The sequence below is a fragment of the Bufo gargarizans genome, chromosome 11, assembly GCF_014858855.1.
Source record: "Bufo gargarizans isolate SCDJY-AF-19 chromosome 11, ASM1485885v1, whole genome shotgun sequence".
Lineage (NCBI taxonomy): Eukaryota > Metazoa > Chordata > Amphibia > Anura > Bufonidae > Bufo > Bufo gargarizans.
Window position 1 is genome coordinate 75231444 of NC_058090.1, and position 20608 is coordinate 75252051.

The 20608-nt window shown below is 47.4% G+C and overlaps 1 protein-coding gene across 1 annotated transcript; it reads left to right on the plus strand.

Moving 5' to 3' along the window:
- The first annotated feature begins 309 nt into the window (after nucleotides 1-309).
- Nucleotides 310-16933, plus strand: LOC122921643 (eukaryotic translation initiation factor 2 subunit 1). Its single transcript, XM_044271789.1, has 8 exons — nucleotides 310-453; nucleotides 7396-7637; nucleotides 9805-9884; nucleotides 10728-10879; nucleotides 11272-11378; nucleotides 11570-11667; nucleotides 11782-11925; nucleotides 15492-16933. The coding sequence occupies exons 2-8, from the start codon at nucleotides 7397-7399 to the stop codon at nucleotides 15615-15617; spliced, it is 948 nt and encodes a 315-aa protein (XP_044127724.1). The 5' UTR covers nucleotides 310-453; nucleotide 7396; the 3' UTR covers nucleotides 15618-16933.
- The last annotated feature ends 3675 nt before the right edge of the window (nucleotides 16934-20608 follow it).

Genomic DNA, 20608 nt, shown 5'->3' on the forward strand with positions numbered 1-20608 from the left:
AAAAAGATAACAAAAAAAATTTAAATTACGACGAAATTGTTCCGCTTTGAAATATTTTATTCAAGACGTCATTTTATCGCCGTATTAAATTTTGGGCTTTAGAACGTAACTCTTGCTTCATGCTCATTATCCGCTTTCTTGCCACCCCCCCAAACTCAGCGTCGATACTATCAGTCCTAATGGGTTAAAAATTCTCTTTTTTTTTACGCCGCAAACGTTTGGGCAACGGTTTACCACAAGCAAGATGGCCGCCTCGGTCACACTGACGCGCCGCGGCACGTACGTTCTAGGCGCTTTCCCCGTCTCGATGGTTCCGCTTTGTGGTTGACGCATGCGCTTGGAAGTCTTGCCGGGACGCATGCTGATGAAATAGTGCGGCGTGTGCTACAGGAAAGCACCCGGGGCCCAGTCACCGATCTGATCGCGGAGCAACGGAGACGGCCGATACGACAAGTACGTAGGCTGGCAAGGGCATGGCGTCCTGTGTAGCTGCAGGTTTGGAGTTGACCCTCCCTGAAGCTGGTATTACAAGGGTGGCACCGGCCTGCTTGCCCTATAAATTGTACATAAGTTATGGGGTGTGTCCTCCAGCTGTGCACTGTATATGCAGACGTATCATCGGACGTAATTCACACAGGCGTCTATTTGCGGCTTTATTATCCTCATCCCCCCCCCCCCCCCCCCATATACTCAAAGTGAATGGGGGCTAAAATGACCCAGAAAATGGGACACCCCTCCCCCCCGCGTAGCTGAAGGAACTCCTTTGGTGGTACGGCAACGAGCCCCAAGTGCCTATTTGTGGACAGAGCGATGGAGGCCATAGGAACGAGAGGAGGTGTCAGACTGGGGGGCCGCGCTTACGTGTAGCGTTAGTCTGTGGGACCGGATGACATCACGTGAGTAACCTGTGATGTCATGCTTCTGCGATACTAGTAAATATTGCAGTCAGTCCCCCCCCCCCCTAAGTGCCGGATAGTGCAGCGTGTCGGGGGGAAATGTGGGCGCAGTTTCGCGTGATTATAAGGATTGCTGTTCTGCATCTCCGTCAGTTGTCAGATCACACAGTCAACGTGGGCTCAGCCTAACCATGTAGCGTCCCGGCGCAGCCGTGTAGCGTCCCGGCGCAGCCGTGTAGCGTCCCGGCGCAGCCGTGTAGCGTCCCGGCGCAGCCGTGTAGCGTCCCGGCGCAGCCGTGTAGCGTCCCAGCGCAGCCGTGTAGCGTCCCAGCGCAGCCGTGTAGCGACCCACCCCAATCGAGTCGTGGACTAAGGTGCTCTTGAATAGTAGAGAAGACTGAGTTATTCAGATGACACGATCACTATGGACCTATGCAATTCAAATGTACAAAATCACTATACAATTTAAAATCTAAAATGTAATACTGCAAAATATAACTATAAAAATAACTCAATAAAAACTAACCGATAAAGAAGTGAGCGCAGACTGTAAGCTGGCCGTGTTCTCAGGAATGGTTGTACATGCGGGATACCGCCAGATTGTGCCGGGAGAAGGACAGCGGTGGTGGCATCCAATGTGGCAAAGTCCCTCAAAACCATATCACATTGAGCAGATCTAGTTCCATGTATTCAAACCAGTCGATAGAACTACAGTTGCATAAGGATCCCTTTACCAGACGTGTCCCAGTGACGCTGTAGCTGCATAGACTCCTCTGATGGATGATGCTCCAGTGATAGAACTGTCTGAGCCCAGGTCAGTTGGTCGATGTGCTCTGGGGTTGGTCTCAAAAGCGATGCCGTTGTCTGTCCCTCACTGGCGGATCAGCGGTGACGGGTCTATAGGACCTATTCATTCACCGCCGAACCAATGGCAAATCAGCGGTGATGGGATAACAATTGGAAATAGTTGTTACCGTCTCCTCGCCGGCAGTATGTACCGCCTCCTGGTATGTATTTCCCCGCTCGAACAGGTGCAGACCGCGGTATAGCCGGAGACTCGACTCTCCCAGTACAGGTTTCCTGGCGTCCCACGTGATCGGATTAGAGGCCGGGTTTCAAAGGTCTTCCGGCGCGCTGGTATTTACTCCATATCCGATGGTTGCGTTACATTTCCCTCAGGGTAACACTATTGCCTGCCAAACGCGTTTCAAAACAAGAAGTTTCTTCTTCAGTGGCCATCAGTGTTCAACCCTATAGTCATATCCTTATGTATCCCCACTGGGGCTGTGGTTCTGACTGGGTAGAAAAGGGGGGACGGACCGGATTTGTGATTATCGAAGGTCCTTAATTACACATGTAGTGAACATAGGGGGTCTTGATGAAGAGTCCACAGTTTATCAAAAGGGGTTCGCGTCACAGTTCAAATGTGCAACAATATTATAAAGACGGGCCCATCATGTACCTATATACCAGATGTATATAACAGTAATTCTACTCTGATGTATATCCTATTACTTAAGTAAGGGTTCAATAGGTATCGTCGGCAAAAAAACACATTGGTGGTTTTCATTTGCCATCGTTGCATTTTTATAAGTCTTTCACTTGGTGGGCCTTCTGATTGGCAATGATTCATCAGAGGAGATGATCGGGTGGTTAGGGGTGGGCGCCCATTAGAGGAGATGATCGGGTGGTTAGGGGTGGGCGCCCACCCTGGAGGAGACGTAGAGGTGCTGACAGCTAGACACTGTCGCATAAGGGGGGGGGTGACCAACCCAGGAGCTATAGAAACCCGAAGATCTCCAATTCTTCATTTAAGCCCTTCGGAATAAGGGTCTTGAATTCATGAATTCTTCTGGATTTGAGTCTAGACATTGCCGCTATATGGTCCCCCCTTCCCTTCCAGGGTCTCTTTACTTTTCCGATGGCTGTGACAATGAGTGGTGTAGGATCTTGATTGTGAAATTCTTTGTAATGTTTAGACAGAGTTGATCGAAGCCTTCCTTGATTTTATTAGTATGTTCGGAGATCCTTTTTGCGACCGATATACTGTCTATTACATGGGCGTTTCAACATGTCTATGACGTCTGTTGAATTGCACGTCAAATGATCCTTTATTTCTAAATTGAAGGAGTTTTTGGTAGATCGTACATTGGTAGTTCTTTTCGGAAATTTTCGTTATTTTGCAATTATTGCAAGCGCCACATCGGAAGAATCCTTTTTAAATTTAGCCAATCATTTGTCTCCTTTTGTACGAAGGTGCAATTTGTAGGCCCGAATTTGGCGCTTTAGTGTATGTAATTCTTGGGGTCTTGCTCACTTGTGAACCTATAATTTTGGCTTCCAGTAAGCGGTACCAATATTTTCCTATTATTTTTTTCTACTTTCCTGAAATCACCACTGAGGCAGAATAATCCGTAGGGTCTCGTCGGCATCTGTATTAGCATTTTGTTCGAGATAGGAAGATGCCCTTTCCAGTAATCTAACTTTTTGAAGTGATGAATCGAGTATTGTTTATTTTGTAATTGATCGCTTACTTTTTGTGCCCCTATCTAGAACTGATCATTGTGTGCACAATTCCTAAATTGACTAGTCGGTATATTTGTTAGCCACCTAGGTAGGTGGCAACTCGAGAAGAGTACATGGCTATTTCTAGTGGTTGGCTTCTGGTAAGTGTTACAAGTCTTGTGACTGTTATGTCCAGGAAATTGCCCGTTTCCCTACTGATATTGGTAGTAAATTGCAGGTTCCGATCATTGGTGTTAGTTTCTTGTATAAAGCTATTGAGAGCCTCTTCAGATGGTTTCCAAATGAAAATGATATCATCAGTATTCCTTCGCCATGGCACCAGGCTCACCCCAACTTTTTTTTTTACTATAGTTCTAATTTTTATTTACAGATCAGAGGGACTGCCATGGGCACCAGGTTCGCCCCCGGTTATGCAAACCTATTGGGAGGAAGAGATCATACTCCCAAAACTGGGGGTGAGCCTGGTGCCATGGCGAAGGAATACTGATGATATCATTTTCATTTGGAAACCATCTGAAGAGGCTCAATAGCTTTATACAAGAAATGAACACCAGTGATAGAAAACAAAGGAGACAAATGATTGGCTACATTTAAAAGGATTCTTCCGATGTGGCGCTTGCAATAATTGCAAAATAACGAGATTTCCGAAAAGAACTACCAAAAACTCCTTCAATTTAGAAATAAAGGATCATTTGACGTGCAATTCAACAGACGTCATATACATGTTGAAACGCCCAGTATATCGGTCGCAAAAAGGATCTCCGAACATATTAATAAAATCAAGGAAGGCTTCGATCAACACTCTGTGAACATTTGTGTAATGTTTAGACAATCAAGATCCTACATCACTCATTGTCACAGCCATCGAAAAAGTAGAGAGACTCTGAAGTGGGGAGGGGACGACGACGACCATATAGCGGCAATGTCTAGACTTGAATCCAGAAGAATTTATTAATTCGAGACCCTCATTCCAAAAGGCTTAAATGCAGAATTTGAGATCCTCAGGTTTCTATAGCTCCTGGGTTGCTCGCCAGCGCGCTGGAAAACCTTTGAAACCCGGCCTCTAATCCGATCACGTGGGACGCCTGTAAATAACTAATGGAAGAATAAAGTTACGTTAAAACCAAGCACACCATTGTTTTTCTTGTGAAATTCCCAATAAGTTTGATGTGTCACATGACCCTCTTCCTATTGAAAAAACAAAAATTGGATTCAAAATGGCCGCCATGGTCACCACCCATCTTGAAAAGTTTCCCCTCTCACATATACTAATGTGCCACAAACAGGAAGTTAATATCACCAACCATTCCCATTTTATTAAGGTGTATCCATATAAATGGCCCACCCTGTATATCTGCTCAATGTGATATGGTTTTGAGGGACTTTGCCGCATTGGATGCCACCACCATTGTCCTTCTACCAGCACAATCCGGCGGTATCCCGCATGAACAACCATTCCTGAGACGTGTGCGAGAACACAGCCAGCTTAGTCTATTTTTCTTCTTTATCTATTGGTTTTTATTGAGTTATTTTTATAGTTATATTTTGCAGTATTACATTTTAGATTTTAAATCGTATAATGATTTTGTACATTTTAATTGCATAGGTCCATAGTGATCGTGTCATTTGAATAAATCACTTTCTTCTCTACTATTCCGGATGTTACAGAGCCTGTTCCATCATTCCTTTATATTATGTATTTAACATCGCCCATCCACAGGGTAGTGTTTTATCGTTGTGGTCATTTGGAGATAGCCGAGCACTGTACTCTGCAGTCCCCGGTGAATAGAGCAGTAGAGGGGGGGGGACTCGTGAACCCCCATCCTTCTCATAAAACCACTGGACCCCTCCAGCGATCAGACCCTTACCACCTCCCCTGTGGATCTGTGATGAGATGTTCTGGTCAGACATCCCGTGTAGCGCATATTCACATGGGATGCTGGGGATTTGCGCGGTACTAGCCACGTCGAGGCGATTTTAAGAAATTTTCATACCCCCCAGAGCACAACCCACAGTGAGAACAGGCACCCCATACCCTTCAGAACCCCCCCCCTCCCCAAATGGATCGGGTTTGTGGGTCGAGCATGTGTATGCACTGCCTTTCTAGAGACGGGCATGTAGAGCTCTCTGATATCTCCGGTGCTCCTGTAGAAATAAATGGAGAGGCTGCGCAGATGTCCACTCCACCGGGGTGGTACAGGGTCCCCACTCTTGTCTTCTGCTGAGACCCCCACCGATCTAATATTTGGATAGATGTGAGTTGACCAGACCCACCTTTCGTCTTGTGTGTGGGAGCCAACCTTCTGTCTGCCTTCATGGAGAAGGAGGATTGTTGGATCTTGAAACACCCAACTGTCCCTCGGGCAGATAAAGCACCGCTAGAGGCGTCTAGTAGGGGCTTCTCGGGAACACATGAACACTCGGTCAAGCCAAGAGTGTATGGGAAAGTTGGGTGGAACAGTTGTCAGCAGATGCCTGTCTAGAGGCGCTGGCCACCTTTAGTTCCATTTATGAAGCCTGTTAGGTCTCCCTCACAGAGATGAACATTAGCAATAATGGGGTATGAGAGGGGGGCAGATCCTCTCTTGGGTTGAAGTTTTTAGGCTTCCCGTCCACATAGGATAAAAGGCGGCCTGTGTGAGACTGAAGTAGAGGACGGCCACACCATTGTTTGCTGGGGGAATGATCTCTTACGTCACAGGTTGGAATGAATGGGTGACCATGTATGCCTCCATCCAATACCAGGACAGGGATATGTTCTGCATAGTAATGTATCAGAGATATGGGACCCGAATATGTGTCTATATACACTGCTTGTTTAGAAGAGGGCACAATACGAGAATGGACAAGCAGTGGTGGTGTGCGTAGACACCAAGACGCTGGGACTACTACACATCACAACATCATCTCCTTCCCTCTACCTGATGTCCGAACATTGCACATATAGTACTTCAGGGGCCTGTACTTTCTGCAGGTCAGTCTACTATACCCACAGGCAGTTCACCATGGAGCAGTAGTCTCCCACCAGCTGTTAGGAAACTACAACTCCCAGCGTGCGCTGACGGCTGAGGCTTGATAATCATGTATGGTAGTCCACCATCCACCCCCAGTGTAATGTCTAGGGCAGGGGTAGGCAGCCTCCGGCACTCCAGCTATTGTGTAACTACAACTCCCAGCATGCATACTTTTCTCTGGACATCTCAGAACTCTCATAGAAGTGAATTGAGCCTTGTTCAGACAAGGGGGGGAGCCCGGTGGCCATTCCTGTAGGAGCTCTGTTTCCCCAGTGTCCTGTAGTTTGTAAGGCAGGGAAGGAAATCTGTGAAAATCAGGGATGACTCAACAAACAGCTTCCCCTATCTCAGCTTCCTGGACCTTTGGTAGGGGGTTTGAAAATCAGCTTAAAAGGTTTTTTTCAGGGCCATAGTATGCCCTGATGCGATCAGTGGGGGTCTGACCAGCAGTTAGTTGCAGCCACAGGTTGTCTAAATAGTGTACAGAGCTGCAGTACCCGAGGGTGACCACTACACAATGTACGGCGCTGTGGTGTTCTGGCACTGTCCACCTCTGGATATCCAGCTGATCGGCGGGGGTGATGGAGGCTGACCATCTCATATTGATAGCCTATCCTGTGGTCCTGTAAAAGAGGACTTGCATACCTTTGCAGAGGTATCATCAGTGACTCGGGAGCCTCCCCCACCATTGGCGGTGTTAGTTTCGCTGTCTGGTTGGTTGGACCCCAGCGTTCAGAGCAAGGGACTGATTTCCTGATGGGCCTTCAGTCATGCAGCAAAGATATAGAGAACCCTGGATGCCAGCCAGCTTTTGACCGCGTTCACACATTGCAGATTCTGTGCCTAAATCCTGACCAAATCCTTTGCAGGGGAATACAATACGTCTGTGGGTTTTATATTATGGTGCTGTACTGTATAGTGGGTGACGGTGACTAATGATGACGGTCCCTGCCTTTCAGGATGCCTGCGTTGAGTTGTCGGTTTTACCAGCACAAGTTTCCAGAAGTAGACGATGTGGTCATGGTCAACGTCCGCTCCATTGCGGAGATGGGCGCCTACGTCAGCCTCTTGGAGTATAACAACATTGAGGGCATGATCCTCCTCAGCGAGCTCTCCCGAAGGCGTATCCGATCCATCAACAAGCTCATCCGCATTGGCAGAAACGAGTGCGTGGTGGTCATAAGAGTCGATAAAGATAAAGGTATGTGATTATTTTTTATTATATTTTTTATGTATGTGAGATCTCCACATTCATTGCTCTGCTAGATTTATATCAAGCTAAAAGCTCGGGGGCGTGTCTTTTCTGCTGCAGCTAAGGGGGCGTGTCCATACTCCACCTATCACAGCTCAGGAGGCAGTTGAAGGATGGAACTGAGCATGTGCGGCCATCTCAGTGAACAGGTCAAAGAAATGAGAAAAAAAAACAAATAGGTGGCGCTATACAGATACATTTTATTGGATAGCTCAGAGGCAATGCTAAATTTTTAATTACATGCAAATATAAAAGTATTCAGATCCAGGTGCTGGTTTAAAAACTGTAGAATATTTTCTGGGGGACATCCCCTCTAACCCCTTAAGGACCGATTTACGTACATGTCTTTAAACATGGCACGAGCGCCATAGCTGCGGGGTTTCTGCGATTTTAAATAGCAGAGACCCACGGCACATTTTACCCTTCAGATGCTGTGGTCAAATGTGACCATGGCATCTGATCAGTCTGGAAGCGGAAGTAGCGCGCTTCCGGTCTGGTAACGGCGTTCCCCGGCTGAGATCGGGGAACGTGTTACTTCGCCTATTTTAGGAATATACCAATTCAGGCCACTAGGTGGCAGCATTGTATTGTTGTATTCCAAATGAAGTCTACAATGATGGCTGTTTACCCATCGGTGAACACAATGGGCAATCCAATGATTGCCAGTTATTGTCACCCAAAAAGTAAAAAGAAAGTTTTTACAAATATAAAAAAATGAAAAAACATAAGTTAAAATCACCCCCCTTTCCTTAAAATAAAAATACTTAAGCAATAAAAAAATAAACATCATGGGCATCGCCAAAAATAAAAACTGCCAATTTGCCAATTTTTTTGTCACTTCAACTACCCAATATTTTTTTTTATAAAAAGTGATCAAAAAGTCGTACACACTTCAAGTTGGTATCACTGAAAAGAACAGATTGTCCCGCAAAAAATGAGCCCCCACACAGCCCCGTACACATAACTATAATAAAGTTATAGGGGTCAGAATATGGTTTATACATTTTTTTATTTTTCCCTCAAAGGATTTAATTTATTTTCAGTATTAAAACGCAAGAAAAATTATTTAGGTTTGGTATCGTTGGAACCGTACTGACCTGGAGAATGAAGTTAACAGGTCAATTTTAGCGCATAGTGTACAGTGTAATAAAAAAAAACCTTTATCAGAATTGCGTTGGGGCCCCCCCCCCCCCCCCAATTCTACCCCATTTGGAATTTTATTTTTTTTCGCTTCCCACTACATGGTATGCAACTGCAAATAGCGCCATTAGAAAGTACAACTTGTCCCGCAAAAAATAAGCCCTCATAAGGCTATGTGAATGGAAAAATAAAAAAGTTAGGACCATGGGAAGGCGGGGAGTGAAAAACAAAAATGCTAAATAAAAAAATGGCCTGGTCCTTAAGGGGGGGTTAAGGGAGTATCATTCTCTTACAAATATAGCGCAGGTCCCACCTCACAGGATCCACATTCGCCAATTCCAGCTGCCGCGTTTTATTGTGCATGGCCATCTCCTTTTGCCGCAGAAAAAGCAAAATCACCAGTGTTGCCGGCTGTGTGATAAATCTGGCTCTGTTTTCACCAATATTTGGGACATTTTGAAGGGAATCTATCACCAGGTACCAGCCGTCTGCATAGACATATAGCTGTGCTTCGCCTGATTAAATTGCTGTTTTTCTTTAGTTGATCGGAGCCTCCATTCCTGAGTTATGATACTTTTTCCAAATATGCAATTAGGACTCTTGGTGCAATGTGGGCGTCACCATTGCTCTTGTTGCACCAAAGCCCCGCGTCTTTCTTGGCTCTGCCCCTTCCTCACTGCTTTGACAGGGCCAGGCGGTCTCTAAGCAGTGAGGGAAGGGCTCGGCTTCAACTGGATCAATGGCGATTGTTGCCATTTGCATAGGAACGACGCGTCGGATGAACTAGAGAAAACCAGCGTTTTACCACCGCTATGTGACTACACAAACAGTTTAATAGGGACATCGCTGGGGACAGATTCCCGTTAAGACTCGCCTCAGCCCGTCCCCTCTCTAGACACACGTCGGCAGACCCCCGGGTCTGTCGGGCAACTCTCGCGGCTGTTAATTTTCTCTTTGATTTTGCCTCCTCCTCCAGGATACATAGATCTGTCTAAAAGAAGAGTTTCGCCGGAAGAAGCGCTGAAATGTGAAGATAAGTTCACCAAGTCCAAAACTGTGAGTAAGATCCTGTGCTGGCGGGGTAGTTAGTGGGACGATGATCTGATTGCTGGGGGTCCGGCGGTAAGCATGGCGGCCGGGGGCGTGTAGTAGTATTACACATGAACAGGGTATAACCCTGCGGTACGTGAATCTCGCGTTTCAGCGCCATTTGATCTATAATAACACACAGTCGGCTGCTTTCTATACATTTGACCTATGTACGTAGAAAGCACCCAGTGTATACTTAAAACGTATCCTTGGGGTCCCCGTTCGCCCAGTGGAGGCCAAAAGAGTGTAGGTATATGCTGGTATGACATACAGTTTACTTTTATTAACCTGGTAGCCCACGGGCAACGCATGCCACTGTGTGGCTGTACAGCGGCACACGGCGCATGCGTCCACCTTAGGTTCATGTCCGGAATTCCCACTTTGTACATTGACTCCGACTTTGTATACACGTGGCATTATTGATTTTTGTAGTGATCACAAGTTACAGTCTGCGTTATACTCCAGAGCTGCATTCACACTTAACAGCCCTGTGCTACTGAGGCCAGTGATTGGCTGCAGCAGGGTCTGGAGCATACGGGCACTTCACCGCTTATTACAGTGCTGGAAGACGGCAGGAATTGGTAAATATAGGCCGCCATGGCTGCCTGTTTAATAACTTGGACAAGCCCTTTAAGCTTTCCGTAAGCTGCCATCAGTGACAGTTGTCATCTTATGTCCCGATGCAGGTATGGGGACTATCAATTTGTTGCAGCGATCAGCGAGGTGCTAGAGCGGACATCTAGTGACTTCATGTCGGCAGCAGAAATATTTTCTGATTTTGTGTTTTCCGCCGCGCTCCTGTAATTCCAGGTTTACAGCATTTTGCGTCACGTAGCGGAGGTGCTGGAGTACAGGAAGGATGACCAGCTGGAGAGCCTGTTTCAGCGGACCGCCTGGGTATTTGATGAACGATACAAGAGGCCGGGCTACGGAGCCTATGATGCCTTCAAGCAAGCCGTTTCGTAAGTAGCTTCTCGTCTTTTTTTTTTTTTTTCAAGGGGTTGTCCAACCTATTTGTTCTGGCACTGGACCCCCGCCGATCAGATAGTGGTGGCCATCACTTGTAAAGAGTTGGACAACCGCTTTAAGTCGTTATACACCGATTACCCGTCCCTTTTCCTATTCTGACTGTGGATTCTAGGACTGTACGGGCATAGAAAAGAAGTAACACAGATTATCAGGGTGTGCTTTCACACCCGTCCAGCAGAGGGCATCTGAAGGTAGATGTAATACAATTCTAAATGCTGTAAGGCAGCGCTCATCTGTTAAAGGGGGTGAATACATAAGCAGAGTAGTAAGTGGATACCGACCTCCCTAAACGAGGTTTTTATTAAAACATTTTTTATTCCTTCAGGGACCCTTCAGTTCTGGATGGATTGGATTTAACAGAAGAGGAGATGCGAGTTCTCATTGACAATATTAACAGGCGTCTTACTCCACAAGCTGTGAAGATCAGAGCAGGTAAAGCGCCTCCGCCTATGGTTGCTGGTCCTCGGTGGAAACCCCCTTTTAAACCACGACTTGACGTGAACGGTAGCTGGTGTCCATAACTCTCATTCATGTCAGTGAACGTGGTCGATGAGTCTGTGCTGATGTATGAATGTACTGCTTACCGGGCTTATGGTCTCCGTTTTTTTTCTTTTTCTCGTAAGATATTGAAGTTGCGTGCTACGGATATGAAGGCATTGATGCCGTCAAAGATGCCCTGAGGGCAGGACTTGGCTGCTCAACGGAAAATATGCCAATCAAGGTAAAGCAGGGCATGTAACGATGTAAAATTGCGTTACTGTCATGGAGCTGACATGGAGTACATTGCAGCGCTCTCCCCATCCGAATCCACCCTAATGATATGTGATCTGTGCAGATAAATCTGATTGCGCCGCCTCGGTATGTGATGACCACCACCACCCTGGAGAGGACGGAAGGCCTGTCCGTGCTGAATCAAGCAATGTCCGTCATCAAAGAGAGGATTGAGGAGAAAAGAGGCGTTTTTAATGTCCAAATGGAGGTGAGGCTTTATCATCCGCTAACAACACGGGGAAAAAAAAAAAAAGACCATAAAAAACGAATACGCTGTCAGTAGGGCTGCAGCTAACGATTATTTGAATAATCGATTAGTTGCCGATTAATTTCTTCGATTAATCGGGAAAAACGACAAAATTACAAAACAGAGGTTTATATGATCTTACTTGAAAAATTATGTTCAAAGGCCATATTAAAACAAATTGTGGACGACACTATTATGGGGGATCTGTGGGCGACACTATTATGGGGGATCTGTGGGCGACACTATTATGGGGGATCTGTGGGCGACACTATTATGGGGGATCTGTGGGCGACACTATTATGGGGGATCTGTGGGCGACACTATTATGGGGGATCTGTGGGCGACACTATTATGGGGGATCTGTGGGCGACACTATTATGGGGGATCTGTGGGCGACACTATTATGGGGGATCTGTGGGCGACACTATTATGGGGGATCTGTGGGCGACACTATTATGGGGGATCTGTGGGCGACACTATTATGGGGGATCTGTGGGCGACACTATTATGGGGGATCTGTGGGCGACACTATTATGGGGGATCTGTGGGTGGCGCTGTTATGGAGAGGGGGATCTGTGGGTGGCGCTGTTATGGAGAGGGGGATATGTGCACTGTTATGGGCATAACAGTGCACAGATCCCTTTCCTCATAACAGTGCACAGATCCCTTTCCCCATAACAGTGCTATACACAGACCCCCCTTCCCATAGCAGTGCCATAGACAGATCCTCCCCCCTCCCCATAGCAGTGATATACACAGACCCCCCTCCCCATAGCAGTGCCATAGACGGATCCTCCCCCTCCCCATAACAGCCCCGGCCCCGATGCTTATAAGTCGGACTAATCACTGCATCTTTATTTTACCTTTTTACAATGACGCTCCTGTAACAGCCAGGCAGAGCGGACGGCGGCGCAACGTCACTCACTCACGTGACGCACCTGCTCCGCTCCGCCTCCTTCATTCATGAGGTGGGCGGAGCAGGTGCGTCACGTGAGTGAGTGACGTTGCGCCGCCGTCCGCTCTGCCTGGCTGTTACAGGAGCGTCATTGTAAAAAGGTAAAATAAAGATGCAGCGCCCGCCCGCCCGCATAGCAACGAATCGGCGATTATTCGATAACTGGATTCGTCGACAACGAATCCAGTTATCGAATATAATCGATTACATCGATTAATCGTTGCAGCCCTAGCTGTCAGTTTTTCCTGGCTTTTTTGCATTCATGTTTGTGTTCATTTTCCATCTACCATTTTTTTTTTTAACGGCCGTTTTGCATTTTGTATCAGTTTTTAGTGTCTGTTAAAAAACTGATGAATTTCATAAGAAAACTGCACAGACTTTAGGATGTGATACTCGAGAGAGGTCATCAATACCTGATCCTTGACGGCCGACTCCCAGCATCTGTCTTCCCATAGCACACCGTCATACGTTGTATGGTGGCGGAGCTCATCCCCATTCACTTGCCTAGAACTGAGCTACAGAAAGACCACGTGATTGATGGACATGACCTCACAGGCTGCGGAAGTGGCTGCAACCCCTTCCAACGGGTCAGACCCCCACCAGTCAGATGGTGAGATGACCTACCCTGAGGAGAAGTCATCAATATGACTCCAGTGACGTGCAGCAGCAGGCCCACCTCTAAATCCACGCGTTGCTTGCAAATTCAGTTACAAAGGGTGAAACCCATGGCAGAGTAGAGAATCCTGACCATGCCCTGAGTTTTTCACGATTTTTCAGGTTGGGTTTTGAGACCTCCTCCATGTGTATTGGACTATGAATTGTGGTAGATCCACACCAAACTGGAGCCTTTCAGGTCTCCGATCTACGGGCAGCATAGTGTAGAGACTGACATGCTGATTTCGGTTGTGTGTCATATGAGGTAATATGAAGGCGTTATAGAGTACTTGCATGTTAAATAGTGCGGCCGGCCAGGAATCCAATGATATGCAGGCGCCCCTCACCCTCCAGATGCTGAGTGATAGGTTTCTCCTTATTACTTAGTCCTCAATAATGACTTCAAGTGACTAAAGAAATCAGCGTCTGTCCCTACACGACCTTGCCTTCCATGGATGGCCTAGTATGTACCCCATTCACATGCACTGGAATAAAGGAGTGGCTTTTGGTCCATGCAATGGAAAATCTGCAGGTTAGCCTTAATGGATTGGCCTGCAGGGGGTGCTACGAGGGCTCGTCCCCTTAATGTAAGGCACAAGGGGTTGCTGCTGGGATTACATACCGTTGAGGTGTGCTGACACGTTCATGACGTGAACACAACCATCTGAGATGTACGAGCATGACCTTATAGTGTTACATTAAAGGGGATGTCCCATCTGTGTGTCATGTATGGCATGTCAATAGGATAGGCTATAAATGTCCGCTGGGCGCAGGTCCTGCTCCTCTCTCAAGAATGGGACTTGTCCTACACGTTCACACAGTGTGCAGTCTGACATTCAGCATAAACCATTCCTGTCTTCCAAATAAGAGGACTGTTCTCTGTGGTCTAACTCGTTTATTGGCAAAACTGGAGTATTTGATGTGATCAATCCATTGTGTGGTAAAGCTGTAAGAATACAAATAACATGTATAAGTATAAAGCATTGAACAGCATGTATTATAACGTTACATGAACACTGGGCACATGTCCAAAATGGCTGCTTATACATGGATTTCATGTCTAGCATCTAACAGTTAAGACAACCTCCTGAGTACCGATTAGAACTAGCTGGACTGCTCTGCATAAAACACTGTCCCTGAAACAAAGGTAGAAGTCTCGCCAGATATGCTTGCAAAAGGATGGTGGAGTTTAAGAAGATCTCAGCTGGTGTGTCCTTGATGACTGAGGCTGGGCTTCTCTTTCCCACAATGCACTACACTCCCACAATGCTTTGCACCTCCCAACTATACAATAATCTTTATTAACAGACAAACAAAGTGTAGTACATCGTTAAGACCGCTAGATGGTGCTATTACCGAACTAAAAACTAGAGCAGAATGAAATAGACGTGATCTGAAATGAATCTCCCTGTGCTGGGGCAGAACGTGCTGGGGCAGAACAGGCAGCAAGTCCACGGTCACCTGTCTATTCAATGCACTTGGGCTTCCGAAAATAGCCAAGCGAGTGCTCACTAATTTCGGATGTCTCATAGCGGTGAATGGAGAAAGCTGGTCATGCGTAGGTTAGGTTAGAATGTGTCGGTAGATAAGAACCATCTAGTCTGCCCAATGTGCACCTTGCTCTCCATCCACAGCAAGGCCTAGTTCCAGGAGCAGGTCCCAGAGGTGGGACATTTATGGTCCAGGATGAGATAAATATGGCTGCCAATGCCACGTCTGTCCATAGGTTGTGTGTGGCATTGCAGCTCGGCTCCATTAAAGGAAACTTATGTAGGGGTGTGGCGTTGCAGCGACCATGTTGTTCTCTTCCTGGACAACCCCTTTAAGCCTCTGTTCATGGGTTGGGTCTGTGTTTGCCCACTGATAAATGAGGTCTAATGTTTACCGTTTTTTTTTTTTTGTTTTTTTTCTGTTTTAGCCCAAGGTGGTCACAGAGACAGACGAAACAGAACTGGCCAGACAACTGGAGCGACTGGAGAAGGAGAACGCAGAGGTGGACGGAGACGACGACGCAGATGAAATGGAAGCAAAAGCAGAAGATTAAAAAAACAGATACAATTCCAAACACCAGCTCCACAATCTGGCCGCAACGTATCCGTATATTTCCCCAAATCTAACATTTTATGCAGTCGCCCCTGATCTAACTCTTCATTCCAGTCTACACCGAAGACTATGAAACCTGTAGTTCCACCACAGCGTCCCTTCTATCTGCCTCTACAGGACTTGTGATGGCCTCTCAGAGCTTCTCCGAGGCATCAGGGCATGGTTTTATATGCTCTCAATCCAAACTCATGTAGGACACCTCTCCTTTGGGTTAATGGCAAGAAGCCACCATTGTTGTCACTAGTAAGATCTGATCTTGGGTTTCTTGCATACAGTTGGTCACAGTTAAGCCCTGGGGTTTTCACATGTCAGAGCTGAAGTTGGTTGGGGCTTGGTGTCCGGGACCACTGGAGAGGTCTTGCATGTGCAGTTCCTTTCTTTTGACATGTGGGAAAACCTGTTTAAAGGGGTTCTCCGGGCTACAGATATTGCTGACCTTCGCTAAGGCTAGGTCATCAATATCAATCTGTAAACCATCTACCCAACCAGTCAGTGTACGGAGCTGGAGGCAGATGGCTTTGTACACTGCCGTGACCGTGCCAGGGTGCTGCAGCTCACCGCCCGTTACATGAATGGTGAGTTTCAGTACGCCGGTGCAGTAAACCACACCGCGTATGGAGCCTTCTGCTTCCAGTGACTGGCTGCAGTGGTGACGTGTCATCGCTGCAGCAGCCAAACTGGATGTTGACGTGGGTAGACCCGAGACATATGGCTCCTAAGGGGGAGAGATGTAAGTATGATTCCTACTGCGGGTCCGGACATCCTGAGGGCTCTGCCGAAAAGGTCCCCAAGGGTGAGCAACCCCTTTAAAGCATTGGATAGGAGATAAGTGATTGGCAGCGGTCCCCAATGATCCTGAGATTGGTCATCTGTGCTCCTCTGACATGCATGCACGCTGTGGGGCTTCCAGACGTAGCTGAGCTCTTGTACTCTGCTGCCTCCGGAAGTCCCATAGAGTTGGATGGAGCGTATGTGTCGGCGGGGGTCCGACTGCTGAGCTTAGCACCTGAGGAGATAAGTTCCTGTGATGGGACAATCCCTTCATTATGCCATGTGGACAGTTCTTCTCCAGGACACCTGTGGACGGCCTATGATACCTTGGGCTACTTTTACACCAGCGATCTTACTGGCTCCACCAGGGATCAGCAAAAAACGCTTCCGTTACTGATAATACAACCGTCTGCATCCGATATAAACGGATCCGGTTGTATTATCTGAAATATAGGAAAGACGGATCCGTCATGAACTCCATGGAAAGTCAATGGGGGACGTCTCCATTTTCTATTGTGTCCGAGAAAAAGGATCCGTCCCCATTGACTTGCATTGGGGGTCACGCCGGATCCGTCTTGCTCCGCATCCCAGGACGGAAAGAAAACTACAACATGTTGCGGTTTGCTCTCCTGTATGGGAACGGAATGCATTTTGGAGCGCTCAGTTCAGTTTTGTTCCCATTGACAATAAATGGGGAGAAAACGGAAGCGTTTTTTTCCGGTATTGAGCCCCTATGACGGATCTCAATACCGAAAAACTAAAACGCTAGTGTGAAAGTAGCCTTGGATGTGTGGCCTTTAGAGATCACAATGATCTGATGGCACACTGCATAGAATAGTAAAATATAGAAGACGGCCAGCAGGGGGAGACATTGAGCAAGAAACCCAGTATCAGCTGTTTGTATCCAGGAAATGCCTTGTGTGAACAGAAGCGAGTCGCCGCGACACTTGTGACTACTTCTCTCATTACCCGAGTAACTGCTGGTGTTGGGTCCGTGAAGGAACCATCGCACAATATCCCAATGGAAAACCCAGTTTATTTTTATTACCATGCCGAACGACTGTCAGTTCATTCACTTACATTGGTGACACAAAAAATAAAGTCTGATATTTACTTCTGTCGTCTCCATGGTCTTTTTAGTGCACACGGGTGAGATTGGTTAAAGGGAACGTAAGGGGGATATATCTGATGGCCACCGGTCAGGTCACCGCCTTGAAGGGGCTGTTCAGTAAGGAGCTCAAAACTTATATGCCAGTCTGTACCTACCGAGGATCGTCCCCGGTCATTTATTTTCTCTGATATTGCTCCATTAAGCCTGAGCCGTGATCTGTGACTACAGTGTAGCTTTAGAGCCTGCAAGGGGTCAGGGGTAGTCAGAGACACGCCCCCAGTGCCTGCAAGGGGTCAGGGGTAGTCAGAGACACGCCCCCGGTGCCTGCAAGGGGTCAGGGGTAGGCTGAGACACGCCCCCTGCGCCTGCAAGGGCTCAGGGGTAGGCTGAGACACGCCCCCTGCGCCTGCAAGGGCTCAGGGGTAGGCTGAGACACGCCCCCTGCGCCTGCAAGGGCTCAGGGGTAGGCTGAGACACGCCCCCTGCGCCTGCAAGGGCTCAGGGGTAGGCTGAGACACGCCCCCTGCGCCTGCAAGGGCTCAGGGGTAGGCTGAGACACGCCCCCTGCGCCTGCAAGGGCTCAGGGGTAGGCTGAGACACGCCCCCTGCGCCTGCAAGGGCTCAGGGGTAGGCTGAGACACGCCCCCTGCGCCTGCAAGGGCTCAGGGGTAGGCTGAGACACGCCCCCTGCGCCTGCAAGGGCTCAGGGGTAGGCTGAGACACGCCCCCTGCGCCTGCAAGGGCTCAGGGGTAGGCTGAGACACGCCCCCTGCCTCTTCATTGGTTCAGGGGTAGGCTGAGACACGCCCCCTGCCTCTTCATTGGTTCAGGGGTAGGCTGAGACACGCCCCCTGCCTCTTCATTGGTTCAGACTGCTGCTGTCTCCTCTGATTGGCAGTTGTGAATCAACAGAAGTCTATAAACTTATAAAGTTATTTTTTTTATTCTTCTGTCTTCATTTTTTTTTTTTCATGTGTGTTTAAATACGTTTTTAGTGCACTGTATGCCTAAACTAAAAGGGTATTTTGGTTGGTTAAAGTTATCCCTTATCCACAGGATGGGGGCTAACTATCAGATTGGTGGTGGGTCTACCTCTGGGACCCCCACTGATCACAAGAACGGGGTCCCTGTACCCCTCTGAAAAGAATAGAGCAGCTGCTTGCTCACGCGCTTAGCCGCTGCATTCATTTCTATTGGCAAGTACAGCGCTCGGCTGCCTCTGGTATTCCCATAGAAACATGGTTATAAGGGAAAATAATAGCACTTGTAAGACAGAATGCATAGGAAAATGTCCATTGAGGGGTTAAAAATTATAAACAAATTTAACTCGCCTCATCCACTTGGTCGCCTAGCGGATCTCCTCTTCTTTCTACTTTCTTCAGGACCTGGCTAAAGGACCTTTGATGACATCACTGCGCTCATCACATGGTGATGGACCATGTGATGAGCTCGTTGACGTCACCACAGGTCCTTTTCATCAAAAAAGAGAAGTGGGGCTGAGCGTTCAAGTGGATTAAGGTGAGTTTATTAATTGTTTTTTTATTTTTTAACCCCTCAATCCCTATTGTACTATGCATTCTGTATTAAGAATGCGATTATTTTCCATTTATAACCATGCTATAAGGGTATATAATAAAGATCGGGTCCCCAGACCGATCGTCTCCTAGCAACCGTGCGTGAAAATCGCACCGCATCCGCACTTGCTTGCGATTTTCACGCAGCCCCATTCACTTCTATGGGGCCTGCGTTGCGTGATAAACGCACGATATAGAACATGCTGCGATTTTCACGCAACGCACAAGTGACGCGTGAAAAACACCGCTCATGTGCACAGCCCCATAGAAATGAATGGGTCCGGATTCAGTGCGGGTGCAATGCGTTCACTTCACGCGTTGAACCCGCGCAGAAATCTCGCCCGTGTGAAAGAGGCCTAATAGTCATCCTTCCTCCGACCAGAATATTGCTTTTAAGTCCTGTTTAACATTCTGACCACCTACTGCCTGCCCTGACCTTGGCCTGTCCACTGACTTCGTCGTTGTCTGTCCCCTCGGTGTCTCAGCGGTCACTGAACAGAGACTACTCCAGGAGGTAGCAGCCTGGTGGTGGTTCCCCTGCAGCGGAGACCAGATCCCTGTATAGGGGTTAGGCCAAGGTCACACTTCTTATTATTAGCCAAAACCAGGTGCGGGTCAAAAACAGAACAGGGGCAGGTCTGCCCATTATCCCTCATCTCTGTGGAGGCTTCACTACTGGCTCTGGCGCACAATAACTGAAGTGTGAACTAGGCCTTAGGGCTCATGCACACAAATGTATTTTCTTTCTGTGTCAGTTCTGTGTTTTTTTTTTTTTGCATACCATATGCGGAACCATTCTTTTCAATGGGTCTGCAAAAAAACCGGAAGGTACTCAGTGTACATTCCTTATTTCCTTTCTGCAAAAAAATAGAACATGTTCTATTATTGTCCGCATTACGGACTGTTCTATTAGGGGCCAGCTGTTCCGTTCCGCAAAATACGGAATGCACATGGACGTCATCCGTGTTTTCGCAAAATGCATACGTTCGTGTGCATGAGCCCTTAAAGGGTGAGGTCGATAACACCTGTAGGCCCAGCGACCCAGCGGATCCAGCCCTCCTGTGGAACAGTTATGACATTCATTGCCTTCAGTGCACGAGACGTCTCTGTATTTCTCTATAAAGTAATTTTTTTTAAATCCTGGACAACCCCTTTAAGTGACATAGACCCTAATATTATAATATTTAGAAGACATCACCTCTATGAGAGGGGGCGGAGCATATTGGGAGGCATTTATTAGTTTGTCAATGGTTTTTCATTATTTATTATTTTATATTAAACATATTTTAGATGAACCCTTAATTATTTGGTGGGCAGCCATGCCAGATATAAGGATACCCCCAGAACAGGGGCTTAGAGTAATAGAATACATTCTGTAAGCCTATCCCATCCCATGAGATCACGTCCAGCCCCAGAGCGGTGCATATTACACACGGGAAACGCCATTTACGAGCCCTGTTAGATGGAAACGCGCTT